The sequence below is a fragment of the Eubalaena glacialis genome, chromosome 3 (assembly GCF_028564815.1).
Source record: "Eubalaena glacialis isolate mEubGla1 chromosome 3, mEubGla1.1.hap2.+ XY, whole genome shotgun sequence".
Taxonomy (NCBI): Eukaryota; Metazoa; Chordata; class Mammalia; order Artiodactyla; family Balaenidae; genus Eubalaena; species Eubalaena glacialis.
In genome coordinates, this window is record NC_083718.1 from 112,045,085 (window position 1) to 112,066,574 (window position 21,490).

At 43.7% G+C, this 21,490-nt stretch overlaps 2 protein-coding genes across 2 annotated transcripts in view; one reads left to right on the forward strand and one right to left on the reverse strand.

Annotated features, from left to right (window-relative positions):
• The window catches only part of ABCA4 (ATP binding cassette subfamily A member 4), a 137,311-nt gene that overhangs the window by 85,520 nt on the left and 30,301 nt on the right, over positions 1-21,490 (forward strand). The window contains exons 24-32 of the mRNA XM_061183907.1: positions 787-980; positions 2,066-2,150; positions 4,911-5,116; positions 5,488-5,536; positions 13,136-13,377; positions 14,017-14,141; positions 14,624-14,722; positions 15,543-15,729; positions 20,918-21,012. Coding sequence (XP_061039890.1) covers positions 787-980; positions 2,066-2,150; positions 4,911-5,116; positions 5,488-5,536; positions 13,136-13,377; positions 14,017-14,141; positions 14,624-14,722; positions 15,543-15,729; positions 20,918-21,012 — 1,282 coding nt within the window. The remainder of the gene's footprint in view (positions 1-786; positions 981-2,065; positions 2,151-4,910; positions 5,117-5,487; positions 5,537-13,135; positions 13,378-14,016; positions 14,142-14,623; positions 14,723-15,542; positions 15,730-20,917; positions 21,013-21,490) is intronic.
• On the reverse strand, positions 18,949-19,833 carry LOC133087095 (nucleophosmin-like). The gene is made up of 2 exons (XM_061183863.1): positions 19,259-19,833; positions 18,949-19,177 (listed from the first exon to the last, which is right to left on the reverse strand). Exons 1-2 carry the CDS (start codon positions 19,831-19,833, stop codon positions 19,060-19,062), a joined length of 693 nt encoding a protein of 230 aa, XP_061039846.1. The 3' UTR covers positions 18,949-19,059.

The following is a 21,490-nucleotide window of genomic DNA, read 5'->3' on the forward strand; positions in this document are numbered from 1 at the left end:
AGATGAAGCCTCCTGAGATATTTTACACAAGTACAAGCAGGGAGTTACCGATGAAGCAGCCTACTTCCCAAAAAGCTCTAGAAAGTTCTCTCGACCTGCAGCCCTTCTGTCCGGAACAATGGGAGCAGCTCTAGTGAAATTCCCCCTTGGAAACCAGGTGTGAGGGCAGTGAGCCTGTATTCAGTGCTCCAGAGGACTGCTGCAGACGGAGATGTCTCAAAGTGTGACATTTCCTCCTCTGTCGTGGCACGTGCAACCAGAGGTACAGATCCAGAAGAGACAGCAAGCAGAGCTAGTGCCCGTAAAAGCGGTGGTGTGGTTCAATCCTGCGGTTGATTTGCCTTCCTGGAATCCTCATTACCATTTTCTTTCAATGACATCTCCAGCTAGTATCAAAGTGTGTGTGTGTGTGTGTGTGTGTGTGTGTGTTCTTTGCAAAGATTATGAATGCAGTGCTTAATGACCCAGAGAATATACATATAGAACTCAAAAGATGCTGACTGACAATAATAAACATGTCCCATATATGGTGATTTATTTGCATCAGGTCCTATGTCTAATGAAGAAATGATCTGTGAAACAGTGCTTTACAATATGCAGGATGCTAAAAACGTTAGCTGTTTTCATTTTTATTCTAATATTCTAGACTTTATTGCAGAAAACTTGTTTTTATTTATTAACTCCCAGTTTTTGCAACCCATGTAATGGGAAGCTTGCCATACATCCTCTCCCATCCACACCTGGCCCAGGCCTGCCTGGTGATTCCCCTGACCCCTGCCCTTGCAGGCAGAACCATCATCATGTCCACTCACCACATGGACGAGGCCGACATCCTCGGGGACCGCATCGCCATCATAGCCCAGGGACGGCTCTACTGCTCCGGCACCCCGCTCTTCCTAAAGAACTGCTTTGGCACAGGCTTCTACTTAACCTTGGTGCGCAAGATGAAGACCATCCAGAGCCAAGGAGGAGGCTGTGAGGTCTGTGTCTGTCCAGGGAAAGAGCCTGTCCTGGGTGAGAAGGAACACACAGGGTGGTGCTGTCGTTCTGGACACTTCTACCCAAATCCGACTCCAGCCAGCAGAATTGACCTCTTTGTTTCTGGAACCATTTGTAGATTTTGATAAAAGGGCATTCTGAACTCTTTTACAGAGATGCTTTACCCAAATAAAACAACTAGTTTTAAACGACCTCTGATTGTTATAGGCCAGAATCCTAAACTACACATGTGGTTTGGTGCAACATAGAAGGGAGTGACTTATTCTGCAAGGTTACACTAATTAAAGGACAGTAGTTTAAGTTCCTTTTTTCATTCCAACATTTATGTTCCCTAATTAAACCCAAATTTCATTGGTAAATGAAAGCTAAGAAAAAGATTCCCTGATAACTATAACCTGAAAATGGTGAAGTGAAAAAATACCAACCAGCAGAGACCAACTCAGCATGTTAGGAGCCCCAGGTTCAAGTCTGGGCTGCAAGGTGAACAAACTGTGTCATCCTAGGCAAATTCCTTAATTCCTCATTGTTGTGGGGTATTTTCCACGTAGAAAATGAAACTGATAATTGCCTCTCTGCTTCTTGGGGATGTGGTGAAGATAAGTGAGATAAAGTATTATAAATGTGCTTCGGGCTCATTGAGAAAGGCAATGCTCGCATTCAAGTTGTCTTGTCATGCTTATTTTATGGTAGCATTATTTATGCCTCTGGCCCCTGTAGTTTAAGTGTCTGGCTGCTTCTGGGTTTTCCAGTCCTGGATAGACTTCCACAGCCCAGCGTGCATCCCTGGGGAGGGAGAAGTAGAATGTCTTGCACAGGCCAACCTATAGCTTTCACATAAGTAATGACAAGCCAAAGGGATCCTTCAAGGTTCTCTCTGTGCCTGATTCACACACTCTGCAGAACAAAATCAAACAGCCACAGCTTCAAAATGTTCAGATGAAGTAATAGATTAAAACAGTGAAGAAAAATGTGTTGACTACACTTGGCGTGAGAAACAAAGCATGGTGGTGACTTCAGTCAGCATCAGGGAGATGCTATAGAAATGACTGACGTCCATCTGTTGTAGGGGAACTGCAGCTGTGCGTCTAAGGGTTTCTCCATCAGGTGTCCATCCTGCATCGATGAGATAACTGCAGAACAAGTCTTGGACGGTAAGGACTCAGGCAGACTGTACCTCAGTTCTTGTCTGGTGATCATCTCTGGGTATTGTTGGGTGTGTCCAGCTGTCGTGCATTTCAATGGGAGCAAATAGAACACTCTGTGTGTTTCTCAAGCCCACAGTCATGCAATTGCTCATCTTCTTCTTTGAGTTTTTTCTCCTCCTCCGTTCCCAAAGGGATGTTAAAATCATGGACCTACGGGCCCTCTCCCTTTAATGACGAATCCAGTCTTTGTTCACTCCTTGCCCTTGCCCATAGTAAGCCTCCATTCCTGGGGTCCTCCTGCCTGGCTCCAAGCCACATTGCTCAGTGTCTGGAGAGAAGGGGTTCTAAAGGTGCCAGCTGGAGCCCTACGGTGGAGCCACGGCGAGGCACAGCCCTCATCGTGCGCTTTTCCAGAGAGTCAGTTTGCACCGTGTAGATGCCAAATCTGAGGAATATCACACATCCCTGTTACACTCCCAGCTTTCCTCTCAGTTTCGCAGTTTTCCAGTGGTTCTTGTTTGGATTAAGGTGTGTCAAACCTCATAAGGGGTGCCTCCACTCCAGGAAGATGCCAGAGAGAGGCTCTCGCTGTAGAAGCACTCATCGTGCAGGACCTGACCTCCTGCCCTAGAGTGCTTGTCAACAGCTCTTTCCATTCTCCTTGAGTGCTTGCCTCTCATCCTTTCCCCGGGTGTCTTCACAATTGGAATACCACACTTCCCATATTCCTAAGTAGGAGCAAAACTAAACCTATGTACTGATCCAAGTTAATGAAGGGGGAAAATATCTGCTTATCAAAGAAAATACAAAGTTTCCTACTTAGCACAAATATTTTTCTAACTAAAATCTGGTGAAACAAGAAAACGAGACAATATTTATGCACCATGCTTAAAAGCTGAGGGAAAATGCCCAGAGGTGCATCATATTTACTCTCCCACCCTCTCTTTGCACTGACAGAACCTGTGGTGAACATGAACACATCTTTTTAGAACATTTCTGTGTCTTTTTCCTAGTCTGCCTTGCCATGGGCCCCTCCCTGCTTTCTGAATAATTTTTTTTAAAAGAATACATTTAATTACTGTGTGCGCCAAAGTTAAGGTGGAAACAGAGCCTGCTGGCTGGGGTGAATTTTTTAAATATTACTTTACTTCTAAATAAAAGTTTATTTTCTTTGAATAGAAGAGGGATGCTGTGAAGGGTGGGAAGCACAGTAAGTAGTTGTACCCGAAATAAGAGAAGGAAGATCATTTCAGTCCCCATTAGCTCCTTGGAAGGCTTTTCACACACACACACCCACATACCACGCACACTCGCAGACCTCCCTGCCAGACGCTGAAAGCCCTACTGCCCTGAAGGACTGCTGCTGGAAAGGCTGACACACACGTCTAAGACACAATTCCTGGGAATCCAGCAGCTTCAGGTTCGATTTCCTTCCTAAGAGAACAATGAACGTGACCCCTAGAGAGCTGTTAGGGCAGAGCTGCTTCCTCCCGTGCGGAGCCCTCCGGCCCCTGCATGAAGTCATCTCGGAGCTGAAGACAATTGAGTCTAATTTGCATATTTGACTTAAAACAAGCCTTCCAGTGCAGCTAGGCAGAAGGATCTGGGTTGAAAGCCATGAAATCCCTCCACATGAGTCATTTCTAAAACAAAGAAGGAAAAGAACTCATTGGGTGATCCTGACTCTGAGAGGATGGCTTGCAGAAACACACAAGACCTGGGCTCTGAGTCCCCAGAATCCCTTCCCCTTTGACCTGCCTCTCAAGACAGTGTGCTAGGGAACTGTCTCTTTAAATGCATGCTTTAAATTTTTTAATTAGATTTTTAATTTTAAAGTAACACATGCTCATGCATAAAATTCAATTCTGATGGTATGAGTGTATCAGGCGAATACTTGATACTGGACACTTCCCCACACCCCATGCTGTGCTTCCTGTACTCCATCCCGTGGTCCATTTCCACAGTTTCTCAACCCCCTTCTGCATTTCCTGTGAGCTGGGGATTAAGGATTTTGTTTGTTGTTTGTTTGAGGAGGCAGATGCAATCCCAGGGGAAATGGTGCAGGCCTCCCAAAAGTTAGACCAGGCCTGGGTGTGTGATTTAGGAAGGGGAGTTCTCACCCAGCTTGGTCACCAAGTCCGAGTGTGCATCTTGGGCAAGTCCCCTATACCTTGGGCCAGACCAAAAAATGAAAGCAATTTTGACTCTCAGGCTTGTGGTGATTAAGAATGAACTACGTTGATGACAAGAGCTTTCTTACTTGAGATGATGTTCATGATAACAATAGCAGCTAACACTCATCTGTGGGCCAGGCACATCATTCTCAGTGTGTTATGCATATTAACGCATCCAAGCCTCACAAATAACAATAAAGTGGGTGCCATTATTTTCCCCTTTACGCAGATGAAGAAACAAGGGTATGTATGACCTGCCTAATGTTGCATAGCTTGTGAAGAACGGAACATTTGATTGAACAAAGGAGAAAACTGGCACAGGAGTGTTACATGAGCTCCCCAAGGTTGCACAGCTAGTTGGGGGGGGGGGGTGGTTGGCTTCCATCTCCATCTCCCTTTCTGTGCCCGTCACAGGGCCAACTAAGCTAAAAACAGACATGATGGAGCGCTGTTCCTCCGCAAGAGTCACTACAGAGAAAGGAAATGCCCTTTTCTCAAATGAGAGGCAGAAGAAAGTAGGGGACCTGGGCAAGTTCACAGTCTTCCAGGTTCTGGAAAACAGAGTTGATGTCAGCCTTTCTTCTTGTCTTAGGGGATGTGAATGAGCTGATGGATATGGTTTGCCACCATGTCCCGGAGGCGAAGCTGGTGGAATGCATCGGTCAAGAGCTCATCTTCCTTCTTCCAAATAAGAATTTCAAGCAGAGGGCATACGCCAGCCTTTTCAGAGAGCTGGAGGAGAGCCTGGCTGACCTGGGGCTCAGCAGTTTTGGAATTTCTGACACTCCCCTGGAAGAGGTAAGGCAGAGATTCCGGGTGGCTGCTGTCAGGTACCAGAAGAGGTGGTTCTTTGCTAAAGTCTAACACAAAAGTCTAGAAGGGAAATTCTGTAAAGGCAAAAAGCCATAATTCCTCACCCAAGCGTAGCAACTATCTTCATTTTTGGCTTATTTCCTCCTGCCTTTGTCCATATGTGCACATATTTTACATAGTTGTGGTCACCATATACATACACTTTTGTATTTATAGAAGACTATGTTCTTAGACAAAGAGTCATAATGTATTTTCTTCCTATGATGAAGCAATCCCCTACAAAATTGAGCTCGGGTTAGATTTTTCTGAGAGTGGGAATGCCTAAACCAAATTCTCTCCTTTTTCCTTCTTGACAGATTTTTCTGAAGGTCACGGAGGACTGTGGGTCAGGACCTCTGTTTGCTGGTATGGCGCCCGAGTGTGGAGTTTGTTCCCTTACCACACCCACAAGCTCTATCTTGAAAGCCTAAGAAAAAGCGCATAAAACAACAAAGCAGGCAAACACTCCTCCATCGCCTTCATCTGACCCCAAAATAACAGGCATTTTGCACTCTCAATTCCTTTGATTGACAAAGGAAAGACAAATGGAATTAGATCTGGGTGGGAAGACTCTAGACGAAATCAGGATTCTTAAGGAGGTCAGGCTGGGAGCTTCACCGCCCCCAAGCTTCTCACCCCACTTCCTGGTCTCCTGTTCCTGCCACATCACCATCCTCATCTGCTCCTCTGATCTCTACCAGGCCTCTGATCCGCTCCTGCTTGCATGAGTGACAGCTCACAGAGTTCTTAGAGATAATGGTGACAGTAAATACAACCCAGATGCCAGCTAGGACCTCCTGGCCTCTTTGAGATGGAGATAAAATTATTCTGAGCCCTCGTTTAGTGCACTGCGGAGCTTCGAAACTGGGGGGACCATAATTGCTGTGGATTCTGGGGGTTTCTCTTCCATATGTGTGAGCCCGGCCACCAACCATCCCCTTCCGTGATTTCTACCAAATCTCAGAGCCACACAAAGCACTCATGAGTGCAGTGGATTTTACTGTGGAGGGTGGAGGATGGGGAGATGGACATGCAGGAGAGCTTACCTGCCACAACACAGGCCACTTCTGATAGAACAACAGGCATCCACCCACTCTGATAAAATCCTCTCCCTGGCTTCTCCCTTCCCTTTCCATTTTCCTCTCTCCTGGTCAGAGGCAAAGCTGTGAGGCAATTCTCCTTTGCTGTCTTGGGCACCTGCCATTGGTTACCTCTTTCTACCCAGTGTAACATATCACAGTATTTTCCGGTGCAAAGACTGTTTCCTCTTTGATAGTTTCCGGTGCTAGCTCTACGTCACGGTTTTCATCTTGCTTTGTAAGTGATCCCAGCTATGCCTAGAACTAACAATAGTCAAATATATCAGCCCAGACATGCGCCATGATCCAGGTAGGTTGTGTGGCAGCCAGAAGAGGTGGCCATCCAGGCAGAGTGGGGAGAAAGGTGCAGTGCTCTGGAGGGGGTGGGAGCAGCTCACCACAGGGCCCAGGTCTTCTTTCCAGCTTTGTAGACACAGGAATTAAATTCCCTCAGCTCACCCAAGGGCAAAAACTTACATTAACCAAGACCAGAATGAAAACATGCTAATTTATATTAGAAGCTATGATGGATTCAAGAATCAGGGCCTTTAATCTGCACAGAATGCTCCTTCTTAATAAGTAGGTCCTGGGACTTCCCTGGTGGCGCAGTGGTTAACAACCTGCGTGCCAATGCAGGGGACACGGGTTCGATCCCTGGTCCAGGAAGATCCCACATGCTGTGGAGCAACTAAGCCCGTGCACCACAACTACTGAGTCTGTGTGCTGCAACTACTGAAGCCCACACACCTAGAGCCCATGCTCTGCAACAAGAGAAGCCACTGCAAAGAGAAGCCTGCGCACCGCAATGAAGAGTAGCCCCAATCGCCCCAACTAGAGAAAGCCCGCACACAGCAACGAAGACCCAACACAGCCAATAAATAAATAATAAATAAATAAAATTAAAAAAAGAAAAATTAGGTCCTTTTAGAAGAATAAATTACACATCAGAAGACTGGTCATTCTGGACACAGAATAGAATGTTCCAAAGAGACAGTCAAGGGTAGGGGTTAAGAGCATAGCCTCTAGAATGAAGCAGACCAAACATCAAACCTGAACTCTGTAATTTGCTAATTGAGTGGCTTTGGGTAGGTACTTAGCCTCTTTTTTTGTTTATGAAAACTCTTAAGATTCAATCCCTTAACAACTTCTATGTATAACATGCAGCAGTGTTAATTTTATCATGTTGTACATTACATCCCTAGTACTTATTAATACTTAGTTTCTTTGTACCTCAGTTTCCTCATATGCAAAATGGGGATGATAATAGTATCCACCTTTTAAGGTTATTGAGAGAATTAAATGAGCTAAAACATGCCAAGTCTTAACACAGTATGCAATTTCTGGTTATGATTCAGCAGCACCCTAATCTTTTTTTTTTTTTTTTAAACATCTTTATTGGAGTATAATTGCTTTACAATGGTGTGTTAGTTTCTGCTTTATAACAAAGTGAATCAGTTATACATATACATATGTTCCCATATCTCTTCCCTCTTGCATCTCCCTCCCTCCCACCCTCCCTATCCCACCCCTCTAGGTGGTCACAAAGCACCCAGCTGATCTCCCTGTGCTATGCGGCTGCTTCCCACTAGCTACCTATTTTACATTTGGTAGTGTACATATGTCCATGACACTCTCTCACCCTGTCACATCTCACCCCTCCCCCTCCCCATATCCTCAAGTCCATTCTCTAGTAGGTCTGTATCTTTATTCCCGTCTTGCCACTAGGTTCTTCATGACCTTTTTTCTTTTTTCCTTAGATTCCATATATATGTGTTAGCATACTGTATTTGTTTTTCTCTTTCTGACTTACTTCACTCTGTATAACAGACCCTAGGTCCATCCACCTCACTACAAATACCTCCATTTCATTTCTTTTTATGGCTGAGTAATATTCCATTGTGTATATGTGCCACATCTTCTTTATCCATTCATCCGATGATGGACACTTAGGTTGCTTCCATGTCCTGGCTATTGTAAATAGAGCTGCAATGAACATTTTGGTACATGACTCTTTTTGAATTATGGTTTTCTCAGGGTATATGCCCAGTAGTGGGATTGCTGGGTCGTATGGTAGTTCTATTTTTAGTTTTTTAAGGAACCTCCATACTGTTCTCCATAGTGGCTGTATCAATTTACATTCCCACCAACAGTGCAAGAGTGTTCCCTTTTCTCCACACCCTCTCCAGCATTTATTGTTTCTAGATTTTTTGATGATGGCCATTCTGACCGGTGTGAGATGATACCTCATTGTAGTTTTGATTTGCATTTCTCTAATGATTAATGATGTTGAGCATTCTTTCATGTGTCTGTTGGCAATCTGTATATCTTCTTTGGAGAAATGTCTATTTAGGTCTTCTGCCCATTTTTGGATTGGGTTGTTTGTTTTTTTGTTATTGAGCTGCATGAGCTGCTTGTAAATCTTGGAGATTAATCCTTTGTCAGTTGCTTCATTTGCAAATATTTTCTCCCATTCTGAGGGTTGTCTTTTGGTCTTGTTTATGGTTTCCTTTGCTGTGCAAAAGCTTTTAAGTTTCATTAGGTCCCATTTGTTTATTTGTGTTTTTATTTCCATTTCTCTAGGAGCTGGGTCAAAAAGGATCTTGCTGTGATTTATGTCATAGAGTGTTCTGCCTATGTTTTCCTCTAAGAGTTTGATAGTGTCTGGCCTTACACTTAGGTCTTTAATCCATTTTGAGTTTATTTTTGTGTCTGGTGTCAGGGAGTGTTCTAATTTCATACTTTTACATGTACCTGTCCAATTTTCCCAGCACCACTTATTGAAGAGACTGTCTCTTCTCCACTGTATATGCTTGCCTCCTTTATCAAAGATAAGGTGACCATATGTGCGTGGGTTTATCTCTGGGCTTTCTATCCTGTTCCATTGATCTATATTTCTGTTTTTGTGCCAGTACCAAACTGTCTTGATTACTGTAGCTTTGTAATATAGTCTGAAGTCAGGGAGCCTGATTCCTCCAGCTCCATTTTTCGTTCTCAAGATTGTTTTGGCTATTCGGGGTCTTTTGTGTTTCCATACAAATTGTGAAATTTTTTGTTCTAGTTCTGTGAAAAATGCCAGTGGTAGTTTGATAGGGATTGCATTGAATCTGTAGATTGCTTTGGGTAGTAGAGTCATTTTCACAATGTTGATTCTTCCAATCCAAGAACATGGCATATCTCTCCATCTATTTGTATCATCTTTAATTTCTTTCATCAGTGTCCTATAATTTTCTGCATACAGGTCTTTTGTCTCCTTAGGTAGGTTTATTCCTAGATATTTTATTCTTTTTGTTGCAATGGTAAACGGGAGTGTTTTCTTAATTTCACTTTCAGATTTTTCATCATTAGTGTATAGGAATGCAAGAGATTTCTGTGCATTAATTTTGTATCCTGCTACTTTACCAAATTCATTGATTAGCTCTAGTAGTTTTCTGGTAGCATCTTTAGGATTCTCTATGTATAGTATCATGTCATCTGCAAACAGTGACAGCTTTACTTCTTCTTTTCCGATTTGGATTCCTTTTATTTCTTTTTCTTCTCTGATTGTTGTGGCTAACACTTCCAAAACTATGTTGAATAATAGTGGTGAGAGTGGGCAACCCTGTCTTGTTCCTGATCTTAGTGGAAATGGTTTCAGTTTTTCACCATTGAGGACAATGTTGGCTGTGGGTTTGTCATATATGGCCTTTATTATGTTGAGGAAAGTTCCCTCTATGCCTACTTTCTGCAGGGCTTTTATCATAAATGGGTGTTGAATTTTGTCGAAAGCTTTCTCTGCATCTATTGAGATGATCATATGGTTTTTCTCCTTCAATTTGTTAATATGATGTATCACGTTGATTGATTTGCATATATTGAAGAATCCTTGCATTCCTGGAATAAACCCCACTTGATCATGGTGTATGATCCTTTTAATGTGCTGTTGGATTCTGTTTGCTAGTATTTTGTTGAGGATTTTTGCATCTATGTTCATCAGTGATATTGGCCTGTAGTTTTCTTTCTTTGTGACATCTTTGTCTGGTTTTGGTATCAGGGTGATGGTGGCCTCATAGAATGAGTTTGGGAGTGTTCCTCCCTCTGCAATATTTTGGAAGAGTTTGAGAAGGATAGGTGTTAGCTCTTCTCTAAATATTTGATAGAATTCGCCTGTGAAGCCATCTGGTCCTGGGCTTTTGTGTGTTGGAAGATTTTTAATCACAGTTTCAATTTCAGTGCTTGTGATTGGTCTGTTCATATTTTCTATTTCTTCCTGGTTCAGTCTTGGCAGGTTGTGCATTTCTAAGAATCTGTCCATTTCTTCCAGGTTATCCATTTTATTGACATAGAGTTAGTTGCTTGTAGTAATCTCTCATGATCGTTTGTATTTCTGCAGTGTCAGTGGTTACTTCTCCTTTTTCATTTCTAATTCTATTGATTTGAATCTTCTCCCTTTTTCTCTTGATGAGTTTGGCTAATGGTTTATCAATTTTGTTTATCTTCTCAAAGAACCAGCTTTTAGTTTCATTGATTTTTGCTATTGTTTCCTTCATTTCTTTTTCATTTATTTCTGATCTGATCTTTATGATTTCTTTCCTTCTGCTAGCTTTGGGGTTTATTTGTTCTTCTTTCTCTAATTGCTTTAGGTGCAAGGTTAGGTTGTTTATTCGAGATGTTTCCTGTTTCTTGAGGTAGGCTTGTATTGCTATGAACTTCCCTCTTAGCACTGCTTTTGCTGCATCCCATAGGTTTTGGGTCGTCGTGTTTCCATTGTCATTTGTTTCTAGGTATTTTTTGATTTCCCCTTTGATTTCTTCAGTGATCACTTCGTTATTAAGTAGTGTATTGTGTAGCCTCCATGTGTTTGTATTTTTTACAGATCTTTTCCTGTAGTTGATATCTAGTCTCATAGAGTTGTGGTCGGAAAAGATACTTGATACGATTTCAATTTTCTTAAATTTACCAAGGCTTGATTTGTGACCCAAGATATGATCTATCCTGGAGAATGTTCCATGAGCACTTGAGAAAAATGTGTATTCTGTTGTTTTTGGGTGGAATGTCCTATAAATATCAATTAAGTCCATCTTGTTTAATGTATCATTTAAAGCTTGTGTTTCCTTATTTATTTTCATTTTGGATGATCTGTCCATTGGTGAAAGTGGGGTGTTAAAGTCCCCTACTATGATTGTGTTGCTGTCGATTTCCCCTTTTATGGCAGCACCCTAATCTTAATACAAATATCTCTTACGTCAAACTCAGCCCTAATTTATATTTTATAAAAGGCTAAGTATCAGTTGTTTTATTTGATTGTCACTATAACCTCGTGAGGCTGGTAGGGCAGGGACTGGCCCCATCTGGGGAAACTGAGCTCATGTACATTGGATGACTTGCCTTAAAGTCACACAGGCTTTTGAGTCTTATTATTCCCTGGTCTCAGCTCTCAAATCTAGGACCCTCAATTATACACTCCCACTGTCTCCCATTTTTCAGGTGGCTAATTGCATTTGTTTTGAATAGACTCCGTTTTAGAGGACGGCATTTTTCTGATCTTGTCTTCAGAGTCTGAAGGAGCCTGTGGCTGTCTGTGGAGTCATACATTGCATGGTACCAAGAGGGTCCAAGCCATTTCTGAAGGGTGGCTCACTGCCAGTGGCCTCTGGAGGGCAGCAGAAAGCCAGGGACAAACAGACCTGAAGCCCTCAACTCTGGTCTGGACCGTGGACTCCAGTCTGGATGGGGCATCAGGGAGAGAGCAAAGCTCAGAGGATAGACACGAGGACAGGCAGCAATCCTACCAGAGGGAGGGCCATCCACAGCAGACACCAAGTCTGAGCCCAGATCAAGAGGACGGAAGTGGAGATGGGACCCTGGTGCCAGGTAGTCAGTGAGCCTGCAGAAGTTCTCCACCCTCCGAGTAGCAGGCCTGGTACACTGCAGGTGCCCGTGAACATTAGCTGAAAGGGTGACTCAGCTGACCCAGCTCCCTTTGCAGCTGCTCTTGTCCTGAGAGACTTTAGGAGAAAGCAGCTAGGGGCAACTAGCCATCCTCTAGGCCTTCTATGTCCAACAACATATTCTGCAAATAAATAGTAATCAGTGATGATAAACTACAGCTTCAACGGAACAGATGACTTGCAATGGTTTATAAAACACATTCACATGTGTTAGCTCATTTAATCTTCATAAAAACCTTTTTCTTGTTTTCATTTTACAGATGAGAAAACTCAGATTCAGACAGGTTGAGTCACTTTTAGCCAAATTTGAACATCTAGTAAGAGTCAGGATTCAAACCCAGGTCTCCTAACTCCTAGTTCATTGCTCTTTCCACTACTTCTCAGTGACCTCTAAAAATTTAGAAAGAACCAAATCAACTCTGACTTTTACTTTTTTTATGTACACAGGTTATACATGAATATATTTTGTTGTTAAATTCAAATAATGCAAAAAACACTAACCCTTCCCACTTCATCCTATGCCCTTATCCAGCTCTGCCCCTGAAGCCGTAACCTCTTTTAACAGTTGACAGGTATTCTTTCAGAGCTTTGCACATGTGTACACATTGTGAGTGTATGTGTATACATAAAATATGTTTCTCTGCATATGATAAATGTGCTAACACAAATATGATCTTATTACACATATTGTTCTGCACCTTTGTTTTTTGGGTTTTTTTACTTCTATGTTTCAGACCTCTCTGTCTTGTTCCCTTTAACTACTGTAGAGGATTTTAAAGCAATTTCAGGCAATTCTGTCTATAGGTGATTTATATCAGAGAATAGAATTTTAAAAAGTTTATTAACCTTCCTGGCCTGATAGTTTGTCACTGACTTAAATGAAGGGAAAATGTACACAGTAAGACAACAATGATCTTGTGAATGTTTTTCTAAACTATTAATTCCATCTCCCAAACCAGGGGGCACTCAGCGGAAAAGAGAAAACATCAGTCTCCGACACCCCTGTTCGGGTTCTAGCAGGAAGGCCAGACAGACTCCACAGGGCTCCCACGGCCACCCCACGGAGCCCGCTGCTCCCCCGGAGCAGGAGGGGCACAGCCGACTTAACACGGGAGTGCAGCTGGCCCTCCAGCACGTGCAGGCGCTGCTGGTCAAGCGGTTCCACCACACTGTCCGCAGCCACAAGGACTTCCTGGCCCAGGTATGACTGCAGTCTTTGGCTGTGCTTGTTTGCCGGTGGCCACGCCTACCAGCCCTCTCCCAGCCTCCGCATCCTCTCCCAGGCTTTCTGGTGCACGTGGGGTCAGACACGGCGATGAGCACCCTCTTAGGGTTCTGTCAGCTTTGTTTCCTCCTTGCCAACCTTGGTTTCTTTTTGGTAACACAAAGCTTCTTTGTAAGTATTCTACCTCACTTAGCAGAGAAAATAGAATAATAGTGGATATGTTAATATTGCTTTTATTTTTATAGGGGAGGGTGAAGTCATGTTTTCATTCATTTTTTTGTAATGACCCTACATATCAAGGTCATTGTCCGCTTTTTCTTTTCATACTTTTTGTTCAGAAACAGAAATCCTGGTTCACCTCTGGCTGAGCCTTGGCCTACTTCAGGGTTCAACGTTGACCTGCTTCAACCACCCTTCAAAGGTTACCAGAACATTCTGTGTTCTCCTTCACAGCCTGCCTTTGCACATCCTCCCTTCATGTTCCCCAGAAGACTGACCTTCTCCATCAGGGCCCAGTTATGAGGCTGCTGGATAAATGTTTAAAAGAGTGTGTGTGTGTGTGTGCGTAACATACCACATACCACAGCCCCAGTTACCATGTTTATTTTCCCACAGATTGTGCTCCCGGCCACTTTTGTGTTTCTGGCTCTGATTCTTTCCCTCATCATCCCTCCTTTCGGCGAATACCCTGCTTTGACCCTTCACCCCTGGATGTATGGGCAGCAGTACACCTTCTTCAGGTGCGTAGACTCATCCTCAGATGTCATCATCCACCTCCTTGGGTTGTGGGGCTCCTGGGTCACCTGCTGCTTGGTGCGGCCCTGACCTTCCCACTCTCTGGGACAGTCACCAGCGTGATAGTGGTCCTCAGGCTGCCCTCAGAAAGGAAATTAATGTGTCTGCCACTTGGGGAGGGTGACCCCCAAGTGGACACGCAAGACTGCCAGGAGGAAGGAAAGAGAAAGCAAAGGTTGGGTGAGTGGGTTGAAGCTCCATTTTTTGAAGTGCAGACATGATATGGAATCAGACCACTGGTGTGTTCAGATAGCCTACCCCCCTTCTCAGGAGACCTATAGCCACCTCAAGGCAGCATCCTTTGCCTTGTTTACATGCCTGGCATGTAGTAGCCATTCAACAGACATTTGCTGAGTTGCCTGTTGGCTGCTTTGTCCCTCTGTCCCAGTCACATGCCCATCGAGTAAGCCCCTCTCACTCTGTCTAGCATGGACCAGCCAGACAGCGAGCGGCTCGTGGTACTTGCAGACGTCCTCGTGAATAAGCCAGGCTTTGGCAACCGCTGCCTGAAAGAAGAGTGGCTTCCGTAAGTCCCTGCGCACCCCTGCCCTAACACCAGCAGCTGCCCTGGGAGACCCTGATGGTGGGGGCCTGGGATGGCAGGGCTGGGAGAGGCCCCATCTCAGTCCTGCTCTGTGTTACACGAACACTACCATACCCCTGAGCGGCGCTCATCCGGCCTCTCCATCAACACCTGTATGCAAGGGCGTTCACTACCCCTCGGGAAGCCCCTGCACCACAGGACAGCTCTGTATTTCTATAGTTCTCGATATAAAAGTACCATACTGAGTTGACATATGCTACTCACAACTTATTTGAAAGGAATCTGAACGGAGAAGGGGGGGAGATGGGGGATGTGCCCTTGTGTGATTGGACCTAGAATGGCATTAGTTATATATATGGCCAACTTTCAATTATTGCTTTAAGTGTGGAGAAGAGAGTTCTAGAGGGCAGTTGAAATCCACCAAGAATTCAAAACGTTCAATGTAATTTTAACTGCTTCTCTCATCCAGTCTTTTCCAGAGTTATTGATAAGGACCAAAATAGACTAATTTCAAAACCTCTTGTATTTGTTCTCTAAACAGCGAGAGCTGCCAGCAGATAAAAGGGAGATTAAGCCATCCACAAGCTAGATAATTTTTCCCAGCCCCACCCACATCTAGTGAATCAATAAAATTCTAGTCTTGATTTTTTCTTGAGCGGAAACCAACCTCCAAGAGTAGAAGAAAATGCATGGGTCCGAGGAGGAAAGGCTTGGAAGGAGAGGGTTGGGTACTATTTCTCATTCTGAGGAATTTTTATCAACCTTGAAGCTGATTGTGGAATACGTCCTTGTCTTCCATGAGGGCGTTCCCCTGTGGCAATTCAACCCCCTGGAAGACTCCTTCTGTGTCCCCGGATGTCACCCACCTGCTCCAGAAGCAGATATGGACAGCAGACCATCCCTCTCCTTCCTGCACGTGCAGCACCAGAGAGAAGCTCACCATGCTCCCCGAGTGCCCTGAGGGCGCAGGGGGGCTCCCGCCCCCTCAGGTACCTCCCCCTCCAGGGGCTGCTAGGGCCCTGAGCCTGCCTGTGACCACAGCCATTGCGCCTCCTGAGTTTCTAGCCAACTAACGTTTCAAACTGACAGCTGAGTGAAGGACTAAATGAGGCTCCAGGTCCTTACCGCCTGGAGGAAGCCACTGACCAAAAGCTTCATTTCCACCAAACACTCCCCATTCAATCTAGTAAGAAAATATCTTTAAGTTTTGAGAAAATTACACATCAGGCATGACTGCTATAGAAAAATTAGAAAATACAGACAAGTCAGAACAAAAAAAAATTACCCTATCACTTGGTGATAACCACCAATAACATTTAGTTTTTATCCATTCAAACAGGATTATATTCAAAATGCTGTCCTGAAACCTGCTATTTTCACTTAACAACGTATCATGAACATATGGCCATGTCAATAAATATACATCTACATTATCGTTTTTAATACCTGCACACTATCCTACTGTTTGGATTTACTTTAATTTATTTAACTACTCTCTCATTGTTGGACATGTGGGCTTTCAATTTTTCTGTTATCAACAGTGTTGTAGTGTCCCTTCAAATGCACACTTACTAACAATTTTAATTAAGAAACTCTCCATGTGCTGTGTAATTAACATGCATTACACACACACACACACACACACACACACACACACACACCCAGCTAGCAACCTGTGTTTTGCAGGGATAACAACAGTCTTGGCTCTGAGCAGCCTCCTGTTTCAGGAGTTCTGAATGCCGTAATGTATCACAGTGAGCCGCTCCAGGGGTTTCAGAGACAGTGAATGGGGCCAGAGAAGTCTCACCTTGTCTCAGGTTGATAACGGGACTCCCAGCTGACTTGCACAGAGCTGGGTCCTACGTGGTTCTCTCTCATGATTTGCCAATGAATGAACGACTCCCCATGAGGCAGTGTGGCAGGTGGGGCGAGCACCGGCACTGGCATCAGAGAGCCACAGGTGGGTTACTTGGCCTCTCTGAGCCTTAATTTCTTCACCTATAAATTGGGGATAACTGCACTTATTTCTCAGCATTATTATGAGAATTCAATGAGATAAAGAAACTATTATTTAGAAATAGTTTCAACTCAAGTGATGACAACCTCAAACTAACAGTGGATAAAATATGACACAACTCGTTTCTTTCTCATGTAAAAGTTTATGTGGGTGGTCCATGGCGTTCTGTTTTGTCGCTCCCTCCTTTCTGGTAAACAAGTCTCAACCTCCTTGGCCAAGATGGCAGAATCTACTTTCCAGGCAGCAGATGGAAGAAGGGATGAAGAAAAAAGGAGGGCAAAGTGTGTGAATACACTATCTTTAAAGGAAGATTTCCAGAAGCTACCACAGAGGCACTTTCATGTGTACATCATTGGCCAGAACGGAACATCATGGGAGACTGGGAACTATCGTCTTTATTCTGGGTGTCCTTGTACCCAGCAAAAAAGTCTATTCCTATGGCAAACGGCAGAGGGCAGAGCAGTAATGGGGGACAACTAAATTTTGCCACAGTGTCAGTCACAGTTGCTGGCTTGTATATAAATGATTCCGTGTTTATGAACATCCTACCTTTCCCTTTTTTATGCTAAAAGCATGTACCTTTCTATTTCTCAAGCAATATATTTTCCCTTTGAATCATAACTCAGCCACTACAGCATCACAGGGATCCCAAAAGAGGGACTCAGGGGCTTGTCCCAATTCTCGGTACCCCAGAGGAAGCTTTGCTTCTGTTGGGTTTGCGGAGGACCCCTGTGGCTGCTTCTACTCAAATACATCCAGTGGCAGGGCACCGAGGCTGTGACCCTGTGTAGTGAGCCCTTGGCTGGAACAGGGAGGAAAGGCCAAGCATAGCTGTGAAGGGAATCATTCCTCAGTGAATCCTGACTTTAAGGCTCACTGCCTCACTTAGAAATGTATTTTCAGTGGTTAGTCCTTGGTCCTTGAGGAAAAAATGTAAAAGACTTTTAGCCAAAGTCTGGTAAAAAGCAAATCAGTTCCTGTGATTTTCTATCACTCCTGCCTCTCCTCACTATCATTCATGCTTCTCTTGGGAGCATCTGCATCAGGCATCTGCACAGAAGCTGCTCTGTGTGTGTGTGAGTGTCTCTCTCTCCTTCGCACATACACACACACTTATATTCACACCCACTCACCACACTCACTCACACACACTCCCCCATTTGCCTAGAATAAGACCAGAGAGTATGGGTTTGATTCAGAGATGGTAAATTGTCCTCATCTGGAAAATGGGGTGGTGGATTGTGGTCTTCTCTAGGGTCCCTTCCTGTTGTAACATTCTTTGAATGGTGTTGGGTCCTGAGGGGGAGATGCTCCATCCCTGACATCTGGAGTACACAGAGATAAAGTTGTAGGAAGATCTCATTTGACAGAACTTTTAGAAAATATTTTGTCATAAATTCCCAGGCACCAGCCATTGTTCCAGCCTAGATTCCACCAGGGGAACCTGGCAGTTCACCTGGGTGCCATTTTCAGCTTGAGAAGCAGGTGACGGAGTGAAAAGAGCAAGGCTATGGAGTCAGACAGATGCAGATTCAAATCCTAGGTCCACCACCCGCAAGTTCTAACCTGGTGCAAGTTAGCTAACCTTTCTGAACCTCAGTTTCTCTGTCTATAAATTAAGGCAACAATTCTTTCACAGGATATAAGGATTAAGGGAGATAATGTAGAGCATTTAACACTGTGCCTGGCACACAGTAAGCATTTAGGAGATGCTAGTTCTCCTCCTAGGGTTAGAGAGCAACAAGGTGAAGAAAGTGAACTGAAGAAGGGAGTAAAATGAGAAAGGGGCGGGAAAGACAGAAACGACGAAAAATGAATAGTGTGATGATGGTGGTGTAACACTGCCAGAAATTTCCTCGGCTGCCTCTGGGTGGCACCCTTGATACCGCAGGTTCATGATTCACCAGAAACTAATCGCTATGTATTCCCAAATTTAAAGTGATATTGCCACCTGGTGGCCAAACTCATGCACTTTTTTTTTTTTTTTTTTGATTCAAATATTTATTGAGCAGCTAGGGAGATACAAAGGTGATTAAAACATGGTCAAAGAGGTGAGGCAAATCCACAAGTAATAGAAAGCAAAGTATAAGGTTCACTGAATCACAGCAGTCAAAAGAAAGTGTTTTAGGAGATCAAGAGATTGCTTCCAGCCTGGAAGGGGGCAAATCAGGAAAGGAGATTGAGATTAAAATAGAAGACTTCAGTCTGGATTGTTGATGATACTCAGTTTGCACTATATTTGTCTCTCCTTTTCCTCTCTCCCCATCTTTGGGCTTAATTTACCAGTAGTGCCCAGGATTGTTCAATGCTCTTTTTCTATACTTGCTTGCACTTTTGCTTCAATGTCTTCTACAGAGCTAGGTCCTTTCGGTGTTTTAGGAGTTTTTTCCTGTTTTTTGAAGGATTCTTGACCTTTTGATCTTGGTGTTGATGGTCTTGAGTCTTTTCCATTCTGGTTTGATTTTTGTGCATTTTTGGCTGGAATATCTCGTACAGATTACTTTACTGAAGCTTTTTCTTCAGCTTCCTCATCATCAAAGTCATCATCATCTTCATCATCATCATCGTCATCTTCATCGTCATCTTCATCTTCAGCAGCAGCAAGTTTTACTTTTTTCTGTGGAAACTTGCTACGACTTCCAGGGGCAGAGCACTTTCCAGATATACTTAGGAGTGCCACATCCTCCTCCTCTTCATCTTCTGACTCTGCATCTTCCTCCACAGCTACTAAGTGCTGTCCACTAATATGCACAGGCCCTGAGCCACACTTCAACCGTAAGACCACAGGTAGTGTTATTTCAAAGCCCCCAAGGGAAACTGTTGGCTGCACAGACATTTTCAAAGTTGCCAGTGTTACTTTAATTGGACTGCCTTCATAATTCATCGCCTCTGCTTTGACAATGTGCAATTCACCCTTTGCGCCAGCCCCTAAACTGACCGTTCTTAAAGATAACTGGTGCTCATTTTCATCATTATCCACCTTAAAGTGATCATCTTTGTTGGCCTTCAGTTCACAACCAAAAAGATAGTTCCAGGGCCTCAGAGGGCTCATGTACATGTCCGTCGAATTTTCCATGGGTTGGTGGCATGCACTTAGGTGGGAGAGAAGGCGGACGGAGATAAAAGACTACTGTTCCAGGGAACAGTCGCGCAGGACAGAATCACACCAGGGCTCATGCACTTTTGAATTCTCTAAAATCTTTTGATTAACTCGGAGTTCTTCTAGATGTATTTTGAAAGTGATTTGTAAATTGTAATGCACTGTTTGAATTCTTTCATTCATGTCACAATTTATGGTGCCAGCTATATGCCAGGTACTATTCTGGGTGCTGGGGACACAATAGCTAACAAGTCAGAAAAAGTCCTGGCTCTCACAGAATTTGTATCCAAAAGGGGGTAACAGATGAAAACAAGTAAACAGATTAATTGGAAAGAAAATTTCAAGTAGAGACGAAGATGTGGAGACAATACTACAGTATGTGACTAAAAATAGAAAATACTTCTCTGAGGAATGAACTTTGGGCTGAGATTTGAATGATGACAAGTTAGCCATGAGAAGTTGTCCAGGGAGAACATTCCAGGCAGAGGGAGCTGCTGCCAAGTGCAAAACTACAGCAGGAATGAGAGGTGTGCATTTGAGGAACAGGGAGAAGAAGTGGGGAGGTGGGTAGTGGGGGTGGGTAGCAGCAGGTGAGCTCAGCCTCGGTAATGAATTTGGATCTGATCCTAGGGTTTACTGGAGTGTGGTAAGCAAGGCAAATGGGATGTTCTGATTGATACTATTAAGCTCAGTCTGGCTAATGAGTGGAGAATGGATTGTGCAGGGCCATGGTGGAACCAGAGACCAGTTTGGAAGTGTCTGTAGAGGTCCAGGTGACGTGTAGGTGGAGGCTTGGTTTAGGGTGATAGTGGTAGAACTGGAGAGATGCTGATGGACTGGAGATTTATTTTGAAGTGAGAACTGTCCTGTGTCATCAGTGGAATAAAGAAAAGAGAGGGTTCGAAGGTGACTCCCACATCGTTGCTATGGGAACTGGGGAGATGCCAGTGCTTTACTTAGTATTTTCCCAGTAGCTGAGTCTATAAATAATTTTTGGAAAAGAACAAGAAGTTTCACCTCAAATTCCGAAGTAATTAATGCAGATATCTCATTGCCTCAGAGAACACAGCGCAGCACTGAAATTCTGCAAGACCTTACAGACAGAAACATCTCCGACTTCTTGGTAAAAACGTATCCTGCTCTTATACGAAGCAGGTAAGAAGAGACCTTTCTATACTTTTCATCCTGGCTCCCTGTGGGCAATATTAACTAGGGACAGAAGATAATTTCCTCTCATGATTTATTAACAATCAGGGCAGTGGAATTTTTTCTTTTTCCTAATTTGAGAGCCTCATCCAATAGAAAAAGCAATGGAGGCATATACAAGTCAAATGCAACTTATGATTAATCTTGCTTTGTTTTTGATTTTGTTTAGGACAAGCAGTTAACGTTTAAGCCATGCACTATTACAAATAAAATAAGAAAGTATAGAATTTGTCCAAAATACAGCCTCATATTTTAATTAGTTAAAAAACAGAGGTGCCTCATATTTTAATTAGTTAAAAAAACAGAGGTGAAGTTTGAAGGGAGGAAGGAGAGTAAGGGGAAATGGTAGAGACAAAGAGAGAAGCAAGAGGGAAAAGTAAGAAGCAAAAAGGAGAAAGGAAACAATTAGACCAAGATAGGAGAGAGG

Bases quoted from the DNA above. Each gene is read 5' to 3' on its own strand.
- LOC133087095 (XM_061183863.1), bottom strand. From the start codon at position 19,833: ATGGAAAATTCGACGGACATGTACATGAGCCCTCTGAGGCCCTGGAAC. The intron at 19,178-19,258 runs GTAATCTGTACG...ATCAACACCAAG, and splicing joins GAAGAAAAAGCTTCAGTAAA to ATCAAAAGGTCAAGAATCCT.